Source organism: Paramisgurnus dabryanus, chromosome 5 (genome assembly GCF_030506205.2).
Source record: "Paramisgurnus dabryanus chromosome 5, PD_genome_1.1, whole genome shotgun sequence".
Taxonomy (NCBI): domain Eukaryota; kingdom Metazoa; phylum Chordata; class Actinopteri; order Cypriniformes; family Cobitidae; genus Paramisgurnus; species Paramisgurnus dabryanus.
The window spans coordinates 16,983,303-17,003,200 of NC_133341.1; the positions used below are offsets into that span (position 1 = coordinate 16,983,303).

The following is a 19,898-nucleotide window of genomic DNA, read 5'->3' on the forward strand; positions in this document are numbered from 1 at the left end:
GTGCTATTTATACGCATTTCATGAGAATGGGCTTGTAAAACTGATGGACTCAAAATAAGATTATATTCTGCAGCATTACAGCAAGCATTTGACGTGTAAGCCTTATGATCAAAGCCAGAACTTTCATGTGTATGTTTTTTATTTGATTTGCTTGTTTGTGGCTACACTTATAAGAAGGCAGTCAATATAAGACACATGCACACATATACGCACACACGAATAGCTTACATTCTGCATTTCATCAAAATCTCCTATGTGCACCAACCCTCTTATGGATTCATCTGTCTGGTATCCACTGAACTGCCGTTGCATCTTGAATATTTTATGCAAAATGCATATTTTTTTGTTGCAGATACACCCATCATCTGTCTGGGTGTTAAAATTAAAATTCAACTGAATACATGAATGTGTGGGAGAACACAGATTTTGTATATAGAATGCTCAGTGTAGCTTGTTTATGACGTTTAGATGGGAATAAAGAATGAGAGTGACACTCAGGACTGAAGTTTTTGCAGTGTTCACACAGAATACAGCAAGCAAAAATAGCTATAAATCTACTGTGGCTCAGCTGTAGCAAATTCAGCAATAGAATACAAACAGAAAACAATAGCAAAGACAGTTGATCTGCAGGGAAAATGCCTTATATAGTCCCGCCATCAATATCACCTTCAACCCTTTGAAAGTTTTGCATATAAATCTGTTTTGCCAGTTTTTCATCAAGATAAAACAGCTGCTCAGGAGAAAAGTGTCCAAGGGGCATTACTGGATTCAGTTCAATTAGATTACATGTAGTTTATACTCGCATCAGCCAAGGCTGTTAAATAACATACCGGTTGTCCTTTATCATGAAGACTTGGCTTTGAATGAATATGAAGCATCAGAAGTCTATAAATAATGATGGAATTGGAAAACTATATTAAAAACTGACCAGTGGGTTTTGCTGTTTTGTCATTCATGCTGACAATGTAGTTTCTTCTTTTTAATCACATTAGTGTGAAGCTAAAATAAAATTATGCACAGTTTATTAAATAAAAACGGTAGGCTTTGGCAAAAAAAAAACAGAGCAGCAAAATTACATACATTGTATATCAAAGAACATACTGTAGATTTGGCTTGTGTCGACTGTATACTGTAAGTCGATATTTGTATATATTGGGGGGAGTGTAATTGCTATTTTGATTATCCAGGGTCTCGTACAGTACTGTGCAAAAGTTTTAGGCCACCATGACCAGCTTTGTTGTTTTAGAAAAGTTTTAATGTCCATTCATATTTATTTTTCACTTTTTTTATTAAGATTCAAACAAAGTTTTCTTCAGGCATCAATTAGTATTTAGAATTTAGTGTGACCTCTCTTGGCATGAACACATCTTGAGCTTTTTTGAGGAGACTGAAGTCCTGAAGTCATTCGATTAGAATTAGAAATTAGTATTTAATTTCATTTAGGTTTAAGAGATCCTGCAGTTGCCTGCTATTGCTCAAGTGGAAGGGGAGTTTACCCTAAATACTTGACACTTCAGCTTATACTTTTATACAGTTTTCAATACTACATACACATTTCCTGTATTTTCTGGTTGTATTCAAATAAAGAGTCTGAGAAATAATTATATATTATCAATATACAATTGCAAAAACAACAAATCTAATGGTAGCATGGTGCCCTAAGACTTTTGCACAGTACTGTATATGTATGGCCATTGAAAGCAAGTGCCTTCAACAAGTTTAATGTGACACGATCTAATTTAAAATAAACTAGCGGCGTATCACATCTAGTGTCCTTTACATGTTTTATCAACCATCGTACTGTATATGAAACAGGGCGGATATCTGATCTCGCTGTGTAAACTGCTCACTGAAGTGCTTCCCAGAAATCTTTCAGATTTTCCCATAGATGGTAGTAAAATCCAAATCATAAAGCAAGCCATTAACCACTCATCAGCATGGGCCAAAGCCAGCGTGACTGTTTTGCATATTAATGAACAAGAAGGCTTGAAAAAGAACATATGTGTGGGCACTTATGCAGAGAATTACAAAGTTTACATGGAAAGCACACCCACGTAGTCAGCGCATCCTTGCACAATACAGACGCACACACATGCACATGCACACTACACATACGCATTTGTTTGGACTGTAAACTCAAAGTGGTTTAATTTACTCCCATTAACGGAGGTAGCAGAGATGGAAAGTGGCGTCTATTAACTGTGTGAAACGGGTAATGGAGTGAATGAATAAGGTACATCACAGACACACATACATAACACACACTCTACTTCTAGGTGAATCTGAGATTTGCTGCAGTGCTGTTTTTGAGACACATTAACCTAGAGGTCCCATTCAGAGCTTGGTTCTTAGTTTTATTGGTTGGCGCAGGTGACATTTTTGAGGTTTCCACTGCATCTGAGTCTGCCTGATCCCACAGGAATTCTTAAGTATTTTACATGGTGGCTGATTCATATGGATTCATATACAAAAACTAATGACCCAGGACTGCCTTTGACCACCCCTCCCATGGATTTTATGTGTTTGTATTTTTATAATGGTGCCAATATTAGCACCAGCTATAGGTGCTGGTCACAATTTAGAATATCATCAAAAAGTTGATTTATTTCACTAATTCCATTCAAAAAGTGAAACTTGTATAATATATTCATTCATTACACACAGACTGATATATTTCAAAAGTTTATTCTTTTAATTTTGATTAAAACTGTCAACTAAGGAAAATCCCAAATTCAGTATCTCAGAAAATTAGAATATTGTGAAAAGGTTCAAAATTGCCACACTCTAATCAGCTATTTAACTCAAAACACCTGCATAGGCCTTTAAATGGTCTCTCAGTCCAGTTCTGTACACAATCATGGGGAAGACTGCTGACTTGACAGTTGTCCAAAAGATGACCATTGACACCTTGCACGAGGAGGGCAAGACACAAAAGGTCATTGCAAAAGAGGCTGGCTGTTCATTAAGCACATTAATAGAGAGGCGAAGGGAAGGAAAAGATGTGGTAGAAAAAAGTGTATAAGCAATAGGGATAACTGCAACCTGGAGAGGATTGTGAAATAAATCCCATTTAAAATGTGGGGGGGGGGTTCACAAAGAGTGGACTGGAGTCATTTTTTGAATGGAATTAGTAAAATAAATCAACTTTTTGATGATATTCTAATTATATGTGACCCGTCACGGAAACCAGGGGCACAAGTCGGCAGCACTTGTGCCCCTGGTTTTTTTTTTCAAAATTTGTGATTTTCGTTTTATTGCAGAATCTGTTAGTTGAGATCACGAAGAAGCCTCTCCATGTTTGAGATAGCAGTTTTTGTATATTTAAAAGCGTACATTTTGCGGTTAAAATAGGCTTGTTTTTCCGGAGATAGCGTGCAGCGGGGGGCGTCATTGTCTGTGTGTATATTTACATACTGCATAAGCTTTTGTTTTCGCCTCCGCCCCCAAAGCGAACAGCGTGACTACTAAATAAGGATAGTTCGCCCAAAAATGAAAATAATGTAATTAATGACTCACCCTTATGTCGTTCTAAACTCGGAAGACCTCCGTTCATCTTCGGAACACAGTTTAAGATGTTTTATCGTTAGATTTAGTCAGAGAGCTTTCTATCCCCTTCATTGAAAATCTATGTATGGTTTCCATGTCCAGAAAGGTAATAAAACATCATCAAAGTAGTCCATGTGACATCAGTGGGTCAGTAAGATTGTGTTGATGCGTCGAAAATACAGTTTGGTCCAAAAATAGCAGAATTACGACTTTATTCAGCATTGTCTTCTCTTCCGGCTCGAGCGTGAAGTCACGTGACTGTAGTGCCCTGTTCCTCAGACATGTTTGCTAAGTTTTTTTTTTTTTTTTTTACTTATAGCGTGCATCTCCCCAGACTGTAAAGCTCGGGCGCACAAAACAAAAGAAAAATACAAGAAGCTGGGGCGGAACAAATAACAGTCAGCCGCATCGTACGTCAGCCGCGTCACTGACTTTATGCGGCGCCGCAGTGGGATGACGTCAAAGTACCGCGAGAGCTCTTCAAGAAATCTTACGGAGTAGTTTAATTTCGACTCGCTCTCGCGGTACTTTGACGTCATCTCTATGTCAGTTCTTGCAGCGCAGCATGAGTCCAGACACACAGACGTTACACAGATATCGTTGTATTCTTCATATAATTGGCTACATGTTTTGTCTATCAATATTTTCCATGAAGTCATTGGCTGATGGAGGAACGAGCGAGCCATTGGTAACATCTCTAAAGGATGTCACGTTTTCGACGGCGCTGTTTGGATGATCTATTATACTACTTCCCTATTTTAAATACAAACTTTGAAGGCGGGTTCATGTGTTTAACGGAGTGTAAGCTCATATACCCTTACATGTTACGATTTAAATAGTCTTCAGATTATATATTATATTGTATTACCAGACATTCATGCGAAATCTGATGTAAACAATCTATATTTCACGGATTATACGCATTTGTGGAGAAATATGGTCATTGGATAATCTGAAACAGACTGGATTCGACTTGTGATCCACACAAAGGTAAAAGAGTCATGTTTATTTTTGCGGGTTGTCATTTGGTCATAAAATACTACATATGATGCTAGAACATCTCAAAAAGGGTTTTACAGGGGGTATGGCTTAGCTAAATGAGATGTTAATGAGCCCTATTGTCTCCCCCAGCTGAAAAGAAGAGTCCCTTTCGTCTCGATTTTCTCGGTTTGAGTATTTCTGAGTTCCTATATTCAAATGGCCACAACTTCTCCAAATCTTATAAGATTTCCATGTGTTACACATCGTTGGAAAGCTTAGAAACTGCACTTTCAGAATCCGTGAATAACTCAAAATGCCCAGATCCGACTTGTGTCCCTACTTTCCGTGACTGGTCACATATGAACAGCACCTGTATATTAACAGAATACGCAAAATCTAACCTAAGCTGATGTCAGCAATCTCCCAGTTAGCAAGCCAACAGGGTGACAGGGGCAAGGAACCAAAGCCTCACTTGTGGAGAAAAAAAACGAGCAATTCTTAAAAAGTTCGATTTTCACCCAGAATTGAGTACAAAAAAAGTAGATTTCTTTTAGGTCTACAGTACGTATTTCTCATTGTTATTAAAACAGGCAGTTGATAAAAGCTCACTGGAGAGCAGAGTAGAATAGAGCAGAGAGTGGATTCTGGAACACCTTCATCTATTCTCCCGTGTCTTTCTTTCCCGCAGTTCTGTCAGACTGCAGTATTATTCCCAAAGGGCTTTAAAAAGCACTTTCTGTTCTGAAGAAATGGTAATGATGATTATGATATTATGATGGCTGTAAATCTCCGTCTCTGTCTTTTTTCTCTGCAGAGGATGAGTTGTAGCTATCTGCTATGTACCATCCTGCTCTTCGTCGCCGTTCTCCTCGCGGTCACAGTCACGGGAACCATTCTTCTTATGAACCACTATCAGGCCCCGCCCATGTCAGATGGACCGCCCCATATTAGCACCAATCAGGATGAAGCCAATGCACTGGTGACAGTTGAGAGGGGCGATGGATCGCGCATTAATATCTTCATCGATCCCAACTGCCCTGATTATAACAGTAACTTTCTTCGACTGGAAGGTGTGCAGACATCTTTGCTGCACTCGCTTACAGACCACGATACAGATCTGAAATCCGTCAAAGGTCAGGACCGCGCGCTATTGGTCAACTTGGCAGAGGAAGTTGCTAAGCTGTCTGCCCATGCAGGACAGCTGAAGATGGACTATGAGTCATTGAGGAGAGGACAAAGCAACCTGGGACAGGACTTGAACACACTACAGACTGAACAGAGCAGACTTATACAGGTAATGGTACGCTGCACACACACACACATTTTCATATAAGCAGGCCCACACATAATCTGTGCCTGCAGAACTCAGCAGAAAGCTTCACAAATTTCCACAAAATTTGAATGCTCATCCATCAGAAAGTTTTACTCATTCTCAGGCCCTGTTTATGAAGAGTTTTTATGATGTTATCGGTAATACTCCTCTGATCCGTGTTTAATACATTTTACCATCTTTAAATCCAATATACAGAATCTACAGATTTTTCTCAGTCAGATTAGAAAATGCAAAACAAGTTCACAGATTTTGTCTAGGCCTATATGTATAATATACATACAATGTTATTCCTGGCTCAAAATAAAATTAAGGTGGTGCATGATGCACACATACATGTGTACCATGACTCAACCACACACTTGGTTGAATAATGAAATTATTAAAGAAAGCAATTATTAACTTTTTATTTTATAAAACAATTAATTAATTAAATACAACATAGCTATTGTTTTCATCTACAGTTAACAAACAACGTTTAAATTCAAATGAAATATAACATTAGCTTTTCATCTACAGTTCATTGTGCTCTTTTGCAGTGTTCTGCAGTCTTTGGTGATAGCTGATGTAGATGATCATAGACATCATCTGTCACGCTTACTGTCATCCTTTCCTCTACTCTTGACAAAAAAAAACTATTTTTACTGCCTTCATTCCAATAAAAAAGTTCTGATAAGATCTAATTCCTTTGCTTGATATATTTAATAATCATATGAAGCCCTTATATGAAATAATATTTCCTCTCTCCATTTAACTCTTTCCCTGCCAGTGTTTTTAAAAAAGTTGCCAGCCAGCGCCAGCATTTTTTATTATTTTCACAAAAGTTTAATGCCTTCCAGAAAATTTTATTTTTTAAATATATAAACATACAATATAACAAATGAAAGAGCAGACACTCTGCTTAAAAAAACCCACCTTTCATTACACTTTTTTTTTTAAAATATGCTCATTTTCCAGCTCCCCTAGTGTTAAACATTTGAATCTTACCATTTTGGAATCCATTCAGCTCTGGGTATAGCGCTAGCACTTTTAGCATAGTTTAGCACAATCCATTGAATCTCATTAGATTATTAGCATTGTGCTAAAAAATAACCAAAGAGTTTTTATATTTTTCCTATTAAAAACTTGACTCTTCTGTAGTTACATCGTGTACTAAGACAGAAAATTTAAAGTTGCGATTTTCTAGGACGATATGACTAGGAACTATACTCTCATTCTGGTGTAATAATCAAGGACTTTGCTGCTGTAACATGGCTGCAACTTTTAGTTTTCTGTCGGTCTTAGTGTACAATGTAACTATAAAAGAGTCAAGTTTTAAAAAGAAAAAATATCAAAACTTTTTGGTTATTTTTAAGCGCAATGCTAATGGTCTAATCAGATTCAATGGATTGTGCTAAACTATGCTAACCTGGAGATCAGCTAAATAGATTCCAAGGGGGAAATGGGGAGCTGGAAAATTAGCATATTTTTTTTTTTTAAAGTGTAATGTCCCTTTAATTTAGGAGTTAACTCGTCAGTGGCGGGGAAAGAGTTAACTATTTTAGTCTACTAGTTTTTTGAGCTGACTGTCAATAATTTGCATTATTTGCAAGCTTTGCTAATGAGTCTTATTAAACCTGCGGAAAAGCCCTTTCACGTTCTCCATTATGCTTTTTACTCATTGATCCCCAATTGATTCAGTGAGCTCTGATCAATTTTATTGGTGACTGAATTGCTTTGACCGTTAATTCAAATGAATCGGTTAAAAAGAATCATTAGTTTTTCATTAGTCATTAATGGTCATGTTGTGTGAACATGCGAACGTGGTTAAGATTGTGATGTAAAACCACCGAGTGATTTTGTGCAAGAAACAGTACTGTAATGGTCATTTAGTGTCTGCAATGATTTATCTGCACAGCTAATATGGCTTCTTACATAGCCCTTAGGACAGTGGTCTCAAACTCCCGGCCCGCGGGCCATTTGCGGCCCGCCCTTCCCCTCTGTGCGGCCCGCGTCACCTTTCAAAAATATAACATAATCTGGCCCGCATAAAGATTTTTATTAACTTTGTTTTATATTCGTTTGACTTTTTTTTTTTTAAACGTTCAAGTGTTCGTTCACATGTCGCGTCTAACAATGCGTTAAAACGAGTCAAAGCATTACTTTCCAAAGTGCTCGGAAGCGGAAGTTGCGCTCCGTGGAGTGGGTCACGTCACACGTTGCTAGGCAGCCATGAACCGCGCGCTCAGTGATGTCGAGGATAACGGAATGCATGATCGGATTTTAATTCCTCATCTGAACCTCGCGTCAATCATATAATTGTCACCATGCGATCAGTAAAACTGATCGGGACTTTGTAGTGTTTGTCCAAAGAAGATTTGTTACTTCCGGGTGGATATCAACTGTTACTCAGGGAAGATCGAGCTGCGGTGGGGTTCACATCAACAAGTTACAGCTTCTAATGGAGACAACGCATAGGGAGGGAGGCAGAGCGGTAGATGTAATGCAACACATTTTAAACTACAGATAAGAAAAGAGCCATCAAAGTGCTCAGGTTAAGAAAAGAGAAAAGATGAGGAGAAATGTACAGAAGATAAAAGTATGTATACTGATATATATGAAGTATAATATATTATTATCTTACTATTCAATAACACATAGAGCAGTATTATTTTTTTCTGTCCAACTAGCTTATATAACATGGACTACCCATTCAAAAGTTATGGGATAACTTTCACTTATTAATATTTTCCCACATATAATAGAAAATCCATTAAAACTGAAATAATAAAGAACATAATGAAGTCAATACTATATGACTGAAAACAATCCAAAATAAATCAAAACAGCAACACTTACTGGTGGTAATTTTTTGTAATAGTTTATAAATGTATACAGGAATTAAATTTGTTAGTTTAGTGCAAGGTTAAAATAAGGTTATTTAAGATAAGGTTAAGGTTAAGAAAAGATTTACTTAGGCTACTTTTATAAAATAGTGTATATTAAAAAGATAAAACCACTGCTTATATGTTTTCAAGTAGTATCATACATTAAATAATAATAGAAAATAAAAATGACATTTACAGAAATTTGTACTTTTTTAAATGTTAAAATAGCTCTGCGGCCCGCCAATGAAATGTCTGTCTTAGAAATGGCCCCAAGCCAGTTTGAGTTTGAGACCCCTGCCTTAGGAGGAAACACCTTAAAAGGCAGTTCTTCTTGTAGGTTTCTTAGTCAGTGCTTACTGTGCTGACAATGACACAGCATCACCAAAGTGGCGTAAGGGCACAACTACACTTACTAATGATGATCCACAGAGTACAATGATGGTATGTGTTTTCCATGAAGACACGTGAATAAAGACAACTGTCATTCATACACAATAGCAGTGTAGTATAAATTTGTCTGCCTAATTTAAGTGGCAACAGTTGTACAGTAGCATCATTAAACATCCAAGCAAGTTCCAAAATAAGCAGAATTTTGCTGAGAAGCAGGTGGGTCCTCAGCAAGCACCCCGCTCATTTTTACTATTCAGTAGCCTTTGTTGAAGAAGTTTTGCTGTGTCAATTTTGGCAAAATGTTAATACAATACATCACTCACACTTATTATTAGAAGCCTGAAAAAGCAAGTAAAGTGTTCAGATGCAAAAACCCTCTAACTGCGTCTTAAATGTTTTCTTGTAAATTAGCATTTTTTATCAGGCTCTTATTTTTAGCTTCAATAATTTCACTTTAATAGCAATGAAAAGGTTATCAGTCAGTAATTGAAATGCATTATTTTCACAAAATGTTACATTGGTATTTAACAAATTTCACTGTCTTGTACTGCAAACACTTCTAGGTGCATGTAAGCTTATTTGTCTAAAAAAAAATCACTAAGAATGCAACTACAAGCATTACAAATAATGAAAGGTCAGAATTTAAAAGGTAAAAATAAAGAAACTGACCCTCCCATCACGGGGTGCTGTGATGCGTGCCACATGCTCAGTTGTTCCACATTAAGTGATATAGAGGACTTTGCTTGACGTGGCGTTTAATGGATTCTGTCAACAAACCAGTATTTCTGAATGATCTAAGTCTTGGATTTGAACTAAAAGTATTTGATGAACGTATAGTACGTATAATATATTATCTCATTTTTGATGGAGGTGGTGTTCAGTGGCTTTTGCTTCACTTGAACGCTTCAAGTGTTTTAAAGAGATTCTAACAGATTCACTGCAAATGTGCAAAAGAGCTTTATCTTAAAAGGCACATATAACACACATAAGGTGCACTTACAGATGCACTTACAGGTACATGCAGTAGGCAGATGGGGGCAGGGGGGCATTGCCACCAGACCATAACCAATTAAGATTTTATCTGAGCTTTTAATGAAATAGAAATATGAGATTTTATATTTTATTCGTCTAATCTTAATGTTTTTATGGGTAGACTGAGTATAGGTAACTTTAGGCTAAATTAGTTTTAATTCATTTAAACCATATTTAAAAACCATGTTGTACTCTCTTGCTAATTTCAAAGCATGCAGTACCCTTGTTTGTTGGTAGGTGCACAAATGCAACACTCCGCCTATGATGCTGCATTAGGTATAACAGTAAATGCAATGTTCTCGTGGACATGATGTTAAATGTTTTGTTTAAAGTTAGTGTAAATGTGTAAAAGGAATTTGTATATTTTAGGTTGTATTACTTGTAGTCATTTTAGATTTTTTTCTTCTAAATTTTTAGTCATATATAATATAATGCACGCATTAGCAGTGCTTTAATGTATGTCATTATAAATATACAGGCATGAGTTTATAACCAACATGGAATAATAAATTAGAAAATATATGCATTTTATTTATTCAGCCTCTGAAACTTGATGTAGATGATCTTAAAATTAAACACATTTGTGTATTGCTCATATGCAGAATTTCACATCATTTGGAGATTTAGAGAATTTGTTGCAGATCCTTTCTAAAGAAGCCTTAGCTTGCCTTTGTAAATATCCCTTTATTTTATTTTCAGGTCTACCTGGTGTCAGCGTCCTGGAGTTTTTACAAATATTTTTTAGATTATTGCCTTGTTCCAATAATAAGTGAAAGCTTTTCAAGGACATTTCACAAACATGTTGGTTTTCACACCAATATTCTTTTCATATTTTGTATTAATGTCTGAATATCTGAATTATTCACGGCTCTGGTGTTACAGAGAAATGTGTCGTGTCAATGCCAGCTGAGGACAGAGAAGGGCGATATGAAGACATTGATACCGACTGCTTCCTGCTCTGTAGGCTACAGTTTCAGGGGAATGACAGATGCTGCCTGCTTACCTGTGTTAAGTGAATTACCACCAAGTTAAAACCTGACTTTAATCTGAATTACGCAGACTTAAGGGTTAGGATTAACACCATCTCTATCTAACCGTGAGTTACCGACAAGTTCTTACATGAGAATCTATCAAATGCGCACGCTGCGACGCGCACACGCAAGGACACGCGACGGGAAGGAGCGAAAGAGAGTTTATCACCTGCAAACACCTGCTCGACACAGAAAAGCGTTTACAAAATCCATCCTGAATGGAAAATAATCCTTTCGTTTTCGAATGACTTTTAGACAGCCACGGTGACCCATGCAGGTGTGTCTGCGTGCATGTCTGTGCCGTTTGAGGGGTCTTTCATGCTCTTCATCTTGTTGGGCTCTGATGCTGTTTGAGTGACTACTTAGATTTGGGTGTGTGAAATTCGGAAGGGAATAAATAAAGCAGCACCAGGCACAGGATGGCAAAGAGATAATGACAGAGGCAGAGATTTAGACACCAGGTTAAAATATCTTTTTATAACTTGCTTTAACCCATTAACCCTTATTAATTAAATGTAGTTATACCTGTAGTTAACTCCTATTACATATAAAATGGAACACAAAGGCTGTTTCACCGCCTCTGATTAAACCCAATTGTTCTGCTTATTTAATTGCTAATTTGTGCTAAAACCAGCGCTGATAGTGCACTGAAGTAGGATTACAGGTTACACATGAAAGCATTTTACACATAGGCTCGGTGAAGCATTGTGTTATGCATGCCAAACAACCCCTCCCCCAACCTCCAAGAGTAAATGGTTTTACCCCTAAAAGCGAGGAATGCTTGTGAGGAATGAAAGCATCAAGGTCTGTGTGAATTCATTTTAGCTCCACTGGCATTTTAGCTTTAGAGACTATCCCGTTTACGCCCTGCCATTACGGGAAGTAATTCTGAGCTGTCAATCATCTCAGCATTACAACCACTTCAGTGATATAAATCCGGAAAAGCCTTGAAGCTAAAGGTTACCTCCTCCGGGCACAACGCTGTCATTGCACTTACATGTGTGTGTTTGCGTGTGAGTGGTTTTGGGAATGTGTCAATCCTACCGTGATTATTAGAGTTCAGTGAGCTATAAGCTGTCAAGGGCCCTGTCTGCTTTCTTATCCCGTGAGAGAAATTCCACCTGCTGAAATGCCATATCTGTTATATTTATCTGTATACAAAAATGAAACAAAACATTTTGGTGTTGGGATTAAATAAAGAAGACTTTTTTGTAAGACTTATTATTGGACCACTGACTGGGTGTTGGAAAGTTGTTGTTAGTTTTGATATTTTAAATTTTTAGTGATAGGCAAAGTACCAGATGAACAACATAGACAGAAGTGAGGCTCGATCCACTTGATCTTTCATGAGCACAACTAGTCTCGTCTGAAATGCCAAATCTGCATTCATTAGCTGTGGCACTATGTGTGCATATGTGACTCTGGTCCTCAAAACCAGTCATACGGGTAATTTTTTAAAATTAAAATGTATACATCATCTGAAAGCTAAATAAATAAGCTTTCCATTGATGAATGGTTTGTTAGGATAGGACAAATATTCTTTTAATATTTGGCAGAGATACAACTATTTGAAAATCTGGAATCTAAGGGTGCAAAATTTCAAAATATTGAGACAACAAATATTGCTAATGATAAATATTTTTTTATCGAAGAAAAACATTTTGACCCAAACAATGTATTGTTGACTTTTGCTACAAATATGATAGAAAAATATGACTAGGAACTATACTCTCATTCTGGTGTAATAATCAAGGACTTTGCTGCTGTAACATGGCTGAAGTAGGCGCAATGATATTATGCAGCGCCTGAATAGTCCCCTTGGTAACTTTCAATAGCAGGGGACTATTTTCGGGCACTGTGTAATATCATTGCGCCTCCTGCAGCCATGTTAGGGCAGCAAAGTCCTTGATTTTTACCCCAGAATGAGAGTATAGATCCTAGCCATATCTGCCTAGAAAATCACAACTTTTAATTTTACATCGGTCTTAGTACACAATGTAACTACAGAAGAGTAAAGTTTTTAATTAGAAAAATATTGAAACCCCTTGCTTATTTTTGAGAGCGATGCTAAATGGTCTTATCAGATTCAATGGATTATGCTAAGCTATGCTAAAAGTAGTACCGCCAGATCCTGAGATCGGCTGAATGGTAAGAATCAAATGTTTAACTCTAGGGGAGCTGGAACATGAGCATTTTTTCAAGTGGAGTGTCCCTTTAAGATCACATATGTGTGTTCAAACTTTATCCTGCACAGGTGTGCATGTGTCTTCTTAAGACCTAGTAAGGCACATTGCTCAGCACTGATTGAGACAACAAGCTTATTTTGAATGTGTCTCACAAATTTGAATGTACACTCAACCACACAAAGAAGGTACACAAAGGATTCTCCATCTAAAATGATTCAATTCCGTCACGTTTAAGGGGTAAACACACATTGAGTAGGCATTGTTTGTGTATTTTTACAGGGGTCTTATTTCAAGGTAGTCAAGCAGTAACAGGGTCAGCTCACTGCCTCAAGTAGAAAACCACACTATAATTCTGGCACAAAGACCTTTACAGATTTATTGCACGTCAAGCAGTTGACTCCAAATGACAGGTTGCCTTTCGGGAACAGTCTCCCAGAAAGATTTTACCTTTCCATGGGCTACAAGGATTTTCATTAGACAACAACCCTTTGACAGTGCACTTCAGTGATTCAAAGTTTCATACAGACCCAGCAAGTTATAGGGTTTTCTGCAAGTTAAGAGTTGTTTTCTGCTGTGCTCCAGAACTATAAAAGGCCTGTTGCTGTCCAAGGTGCTGAAATGGATCTCGGTATAGAAAACAATATTAGGCTTCCAATTAAGTGGAAACGCCTTGTTTAGGGTCAGTGTCACTTGAGGTAGACTTGTTTTTGAAGTGCAGAGGATTTCAGAGAGTGTGTAATAGAGGTTAACTTAACTTTATGAATTAAAGCAGTTAAAGAGTTAATTTAGCTAATAGTTCATTAAGATTACCTAATGTCATTTGGTGGTTATAGCTAATTTTCAACTGTAATCTGTCTACAGGTATTACCAAATGTAAGCATAACAGCCAAAATCATTAATGCAATATTCAGAGGTGTGCAACTTACTGTACCCCTAGCAAATTAGCAGGGTGTTTGGTTACATATATGTTTTAGTGCACTCAATTAGGGATGCTCCGATCGGTATCAGCCGATCATGGCATTAAATGACTCGATCGGTAAATGCTAAATTCTTATGAACCGATCTTTCTATTTACTTTTGTCATAGGGCAGGGGTTTTCAGACTTTTTGTGTGTGTGGACCACTATTCTTGTGTAAGAATTTTCACGGACCACCTTATAATACTCATAATAAAATATGTCCTGAATTTATCTGCAACTCTAAATAGGTTTACTAGCACTAAAACTATAACTGGTCATCACATCAGTACAACAGATTCTTAAAACATATTCTTAAAAAAATATATTTTTCTTAAAAAAAATATTATTTTATATTTTAATTTTGCCTTTACACGGACCACCTGCAGTACCCTCACAGACCACTAGTGGTCCGCGGACCACAGTTTGGGATTGGCCGTCATAGGGATCCTTAAAGCAGCTTTATTAGAGACAATTCTTGCGTAGTGCGGCCATTTTTAAAACCTGTTGCTCTTGTGCGACGTTCAGATTCAACCCAGTCTCACCCCATTTCGTCAATATTTGACGACACTTGACCATTCGTCAAATGTTGACGTGAAGGGTATACCTTTCGCGTCATTTTTTGACGAACTGGGGACTTCAATACTATTACGTCCGTTGCATTCTCTTTCCTATTTTATTACCATTTGCGCGTCGGTTTAGGGTTAGATTTACATAATGACATCCCTACCCAAACCTAACTCTAACCCCAACGCCAGGTGACAACTGTTTCTAACCCCAACGCCAGGTGACAACTGTTTAATTTCGCGTACACTGTTTAATTTAGCGTACACTGTTTAATTTTGCGTAATCTAACCCTAAACCGACGCGCAAATGGTAATAAAATAGGAAAGAGAATGCAACGGACGTAATAGTATTGAAGTCCCCAGTTCGTCAAAAAATGACACGAAAGGTATACCCTTCACGTCAACATATGACGAATGGTCAAGTGTCGTCAAATATTGACGAAATGGGGTGAGACTGTGTTATCAGATTTGGATTTCTCTCTTTGCCTTTACAGAGATATGTGTATTTTCTATGAGGACACGCTCCGGTCAACAGCGAACTGCGGTCAACTTGGAACTGGAGTTGTAACAATATGCTGATCATTTAATAGTTTTTACATGTTTGTGTTTTAGCTGCTCTCCGAGAGTCAAATTAACATGGTGAAGGTCGTAAACTCTGTGAGCGATGCCCTGAATGCTATGCAGAAGGAAACAGGTGGTCTGAAGGCCAGGGTGAAGGCTGACCTGCAGAGGGCGCCGGTCAGAGGTGTTCGTCTTAAAGGCTGTGCTAATGGTGAGATATCCAGTCTGCTCATATTGTTTCTACATTCTTGTATGTATAATATTTTTGTCATACAAAAGGGCTCATTGACTTTCAGTGTGGTAATGTCAAAAGGTGCCAGCAGTCTTGTGTGAAAAGGTCTAGTGTGAAATAACTTGATAGGCGTGTAAGAAGCACAGATCTTTGAGAACGTCTAACATTAGTATCCAACCTCACTGATGCTCTTGCATGTAAATTGGGCCCAAATCTCTCTAGTCATGTCTTAACTTCTACTAAAAAAAGCTGTTAAAAGACCAACTCCCTATTTATGCTCATTGTTTTGAAATCAAATGTTTAACAAGCAAATACGGATGCCTAGTTTCGGCCAGTAGGATGCTTAGTTATTAATCAAAGGTTCCCTTGGATTAATTTATCCAGCCCTCTACTCTTTCATTCATCAACTGAGCAGGCTCCTAAAATGTTTAACATAGTTTGTCCATCCTACCTGCACCCCTTGACAATTATCAACTCCCACGATCTTGACAACACAACATGCCCTATCGGATCATGCTCCGACATCACCAGCTTAGAGCCATGAGCTATCCAGTCCCCAAGCAGAGGCGCTAATCCTCCCACTGTTGACTCACGACTCGAGCCAAAGAATATCAGGCAATTTCACAGAATACTGTGTTTAAATTGTGCGTATGCCTGTTGCCTTATTTCCGTACACCCTGCTGATCTGAATTCTCATTAGACGATTGACTGGGAACATGAGGAAAGTGTCTGAGCTTAAATTGCGCTCTCGGGAAGTCTAATGTGTCTAAAAGCATTTCGCCACTTTACTTTTAAGACCCCGATGTGCCTGCTAGAGCCACAGGTGTGGTTTGTAATGAACCCCAGTTTGAAGCAGACACTTGTATGCAAGCGTGTGACAGTGAAGGGGAAAGGGTTTGCTATAATCAGAGAAATGTATAGCTCTTTTGGGAGTATAGAGACCAGTGAACTGAGATGCACCAGATGCCTTGAAAAGCTGGCATGAAGTCATATTGGCTAACCTTTAGCACTTTTTCCTTGGACAATACATTAGCCTTGGCCTAGCTTAGCTGTTTGCTGTCTTGTTGTGATAGGTGATCTAATATGGTGACCACATTCTGTAAGATAGACTTCATGCATTTCTCATAATACCAGTACATGCTATCTTTCATTTCTTTAAAAAAAAATAACTTCTCTCTCTATCTCATATTACATTTTACATACTTGAGTGTATAATGATAAAGCAGTGCAAAAACATTGTAAATTATAAAACAATCTATAGAAACCTTTTTCTTTTTCTCTCAGGCTCTCGTCCACGTGATTGTAGTGATATATATGCCAGTGGTCAGAGGGAAGATGGCATCTACTCTATTTTTCCCACACATTACCCTGCCGGCTTTCAGGTTTTTTGTGATATGAGCACGGACGGAGGTGGCTGGACGGTGAGTCACACTCACATATATTTATCTAAGCCTGCATGATATTGCATGATAGTATGCATAATATGCATAGCATTTGGGTGGATGTAACAGGGTTTGTGGTTTCATGCTTCAGTGATGCTTTTATTTTAAATTAAAATATATATAAGGGGAAAACGGTGTGTCCATTGAAAGGAGTTTAGGGCCAGTATGGCATTATTTTAATGGTGTCCCATACCTGGATTTAAATAGTACGGTACATGATGCGTACATGTAGCGCCCCTTCAACCTCCCAGTTAAATAGACTAAGACCTGGATCCTTTTACTGGTGTCTCTACATAATCTTAGGATCTTTGCCATTTGCTGTCTAAACTGCTTTTTAAGTTTTACTCTGTTCTTTAGAAAGCACTCCCTATAAATGACTACCTCAGAATATTAGGTAGGTAATCACCATATACAAATGAAATATATACAAAAGGTTTATTTTAAACCTCAAGTTAAATGAACAAAAATAAACATACTAATGTAAGTGAGACTGGGTATAAAACTAAGTTATTTTTACCATACAGTGTATTAGACACATTTTTAAAAATATAGTCAAAATCAACAGTTTTGCAAGAACTATTCTCACATTTAAGATTTGGTTTACATGAAGTACACAGTGCTCTTTAACAAATTATACCAATAACATTGGCATCTCTAAATGTACAGAATAAAAATAACAGAAATGGCTTTGTTAAGCCAGCATAATGACTTGAATGACCTTTAAGCTTCAGTGAAAAAGGTGGTAACGCTTTAGATTACAGCCCGGAAAGTACTGGGTAAGTACAGCGAATTTACAGCGTATGTTTCTGTAATTATAGTTTACTTATGAAGTACGTACGTGTAATTATAAGGGAACAATTTATAATATTTGGGGAATGAAGGGGTAACAACCAGGAAAATACAAATAATATGTGCAGTAAAGTACTGCGTAAGTACAGCGAATTTATAGCATACATTTCTGTAATTATAGTGTACTTCTTAAGTACATACATGTAATTTTAAGGGAACAATTTATAGTATTTTCGGAACAAAGCGGTAACAAGTGCCACTTTAATTTACAGCCCGCAGATGTTGTATTTACTCTGTAACTACGTGAAACAAGGGGGTAACAAGTGCCACTTTAATTTACAGCCCGCAGATTCTGTACTTACTCTGTAACTACGTGAAACAAGGGGGTAAAAATTTTTGACTTAGACTGTAACAACACAAAACAGTAACTACAGAAAATACACTCTTAGAAAGGATGTGTTAATTTTTTACACATCTTTGTGTGTTAAGTTTTTAACACATTATGTGTCATTTTAACACATTATGGGCTCTATTTTAACGATCTGAAACGCAAGTGCGAAGCGCAACGCGCAAGTGAGTTTGTGGGCGGATCTTGGGCGCTGTTGCTATTTTCCCGGCGTGAGAAATAACTCTTGCGCCGGGCGCAAATCAATAAGGGGTTGGTCTGAAGTAGGTTCATTATTCATAGGTGTGGTTTGGGCGTAACGTCAAATAAACCAATCAGAACGCTAGCCAACATTCCCTTTAAACGCAAGGGCGCAAGTTCCATGGCGGGTTGCTATTATTATGACGGATTTACCAGGCGCACGCCAGGAGCGGTTCACAGCCGAGGAGACCGACGTCCTTGTACGGGGGAATCCCACGCTTGCCAGCATAAATCGGGCACGCCGTGTAACGGGAGGTGGATCTGCTTCAGGACTTGACGCCAGCAGAGGACATCGCTGCGTCCACCCTCACCGCTGAAAGGGTTTGGGGGCTTTGAAATCGGACCCAAGAAACGCAAGCAAGGTCCAACCCCAAAGTACTCTTACAAATCAAGTTCATATACATTAAGGTTTCTTATGAAAACATTTTAATTATTATTTACATAAAATAAACGTAATACAGCCACACAACAAAGTTATGAAAATATTTTAATCGTTATTTGCATGAGAATAAATAAAAACTATCACCACAATGCTCACCACTATGATTCCCCTTATCTCGTGTATTAATATTTTTAAGTGTAACAATTTATGATTTGCCAAAATAACTGTTGCATCTGTGTAGATTAGATAAGCAAAGTGTATGCGCGTTGTGCACGCTATACATTATGGTCAAGCATGCGCCCTTAAAATAGCATAATGAACCACGCGCAACGCGCCACTGACTTTAGACTAGTTTTTTTTGGTTAGTAGCGCAATTGTTTTTTGAAACTGCAAAATAGCATAAGAGATGGTTTGCGCCGCAACACGCCTCCTTTTTGCGCTGAACCGCCCAGGGAGCGCAAGTTCATTCCCTAGTTTGCTGACGTGCATCTGTGGAGGGAAAAACCCCGCTGTGCGTCGGCGCAAAATACGAATGATACATGCGTCACTGACAAAGTCAATTGCGCTGGGTGCAAGATAGGGCCCAATATGTCATTTTGTGTTGATTTTGTGTTAAAATGTGTTGTTTCCATAATAACACAGAGATGGGTGGATTTTGGGATAACGCATTTAGTGTGTCGTCCCAGAATCAACACTAATGTGTTGTTTTTAACACATTTGTTCTAAGAGTGTAGGTCTAGTTTTGCTTGCTTTGTTTTCACCAAAGTTGCCTTCCCTATTTTTAATTTTGCTTGATGACCCAACAAATTCCTGTACTCTTTTTCTTTCTTAAGGTAAGTAACCTTTATTGAAAATTCTAAATAAATGGTATCGTACTAATAAATAGCATAAACACATTAACTGAATTTTAAGTTTTGTTTAGTAATCTAAAATACTTACTGCATATATTATTTGTATTTTTC

General features: G+C 37.7%; 1 protein-coding gene across 2 annotated transcripts in view; it reads left to right on the forward strand.

Moving 5' to 3' along the window:
* The window catches only part of fibcd1b (fibrinogen C domain containing 1b), a 107,308-nt gene that overhangs the window by 25,802 nt on the left and 61,608 nt on the right, over positions 1–19,898 (forward strand). For both annotated transcript variants that reach the window (XM_065266981.2, XM_065266982.2), the window contains 3 exons: positions 5,342–5,821; positions 15,497–15,656; positions 16,962–17,098. In XM_065266981.2, the coding sequence (XP_065123053.1) occupies positions 5,342–5,821; positions 15,497–15,656; positions 16,962–17,098 (777 nt within the window). The remainder of the gene's footprint in view (positions 1–5,341; positions 5,822–15,496; positions 15,657–16,961; positions 17,099–19,898) is intronic.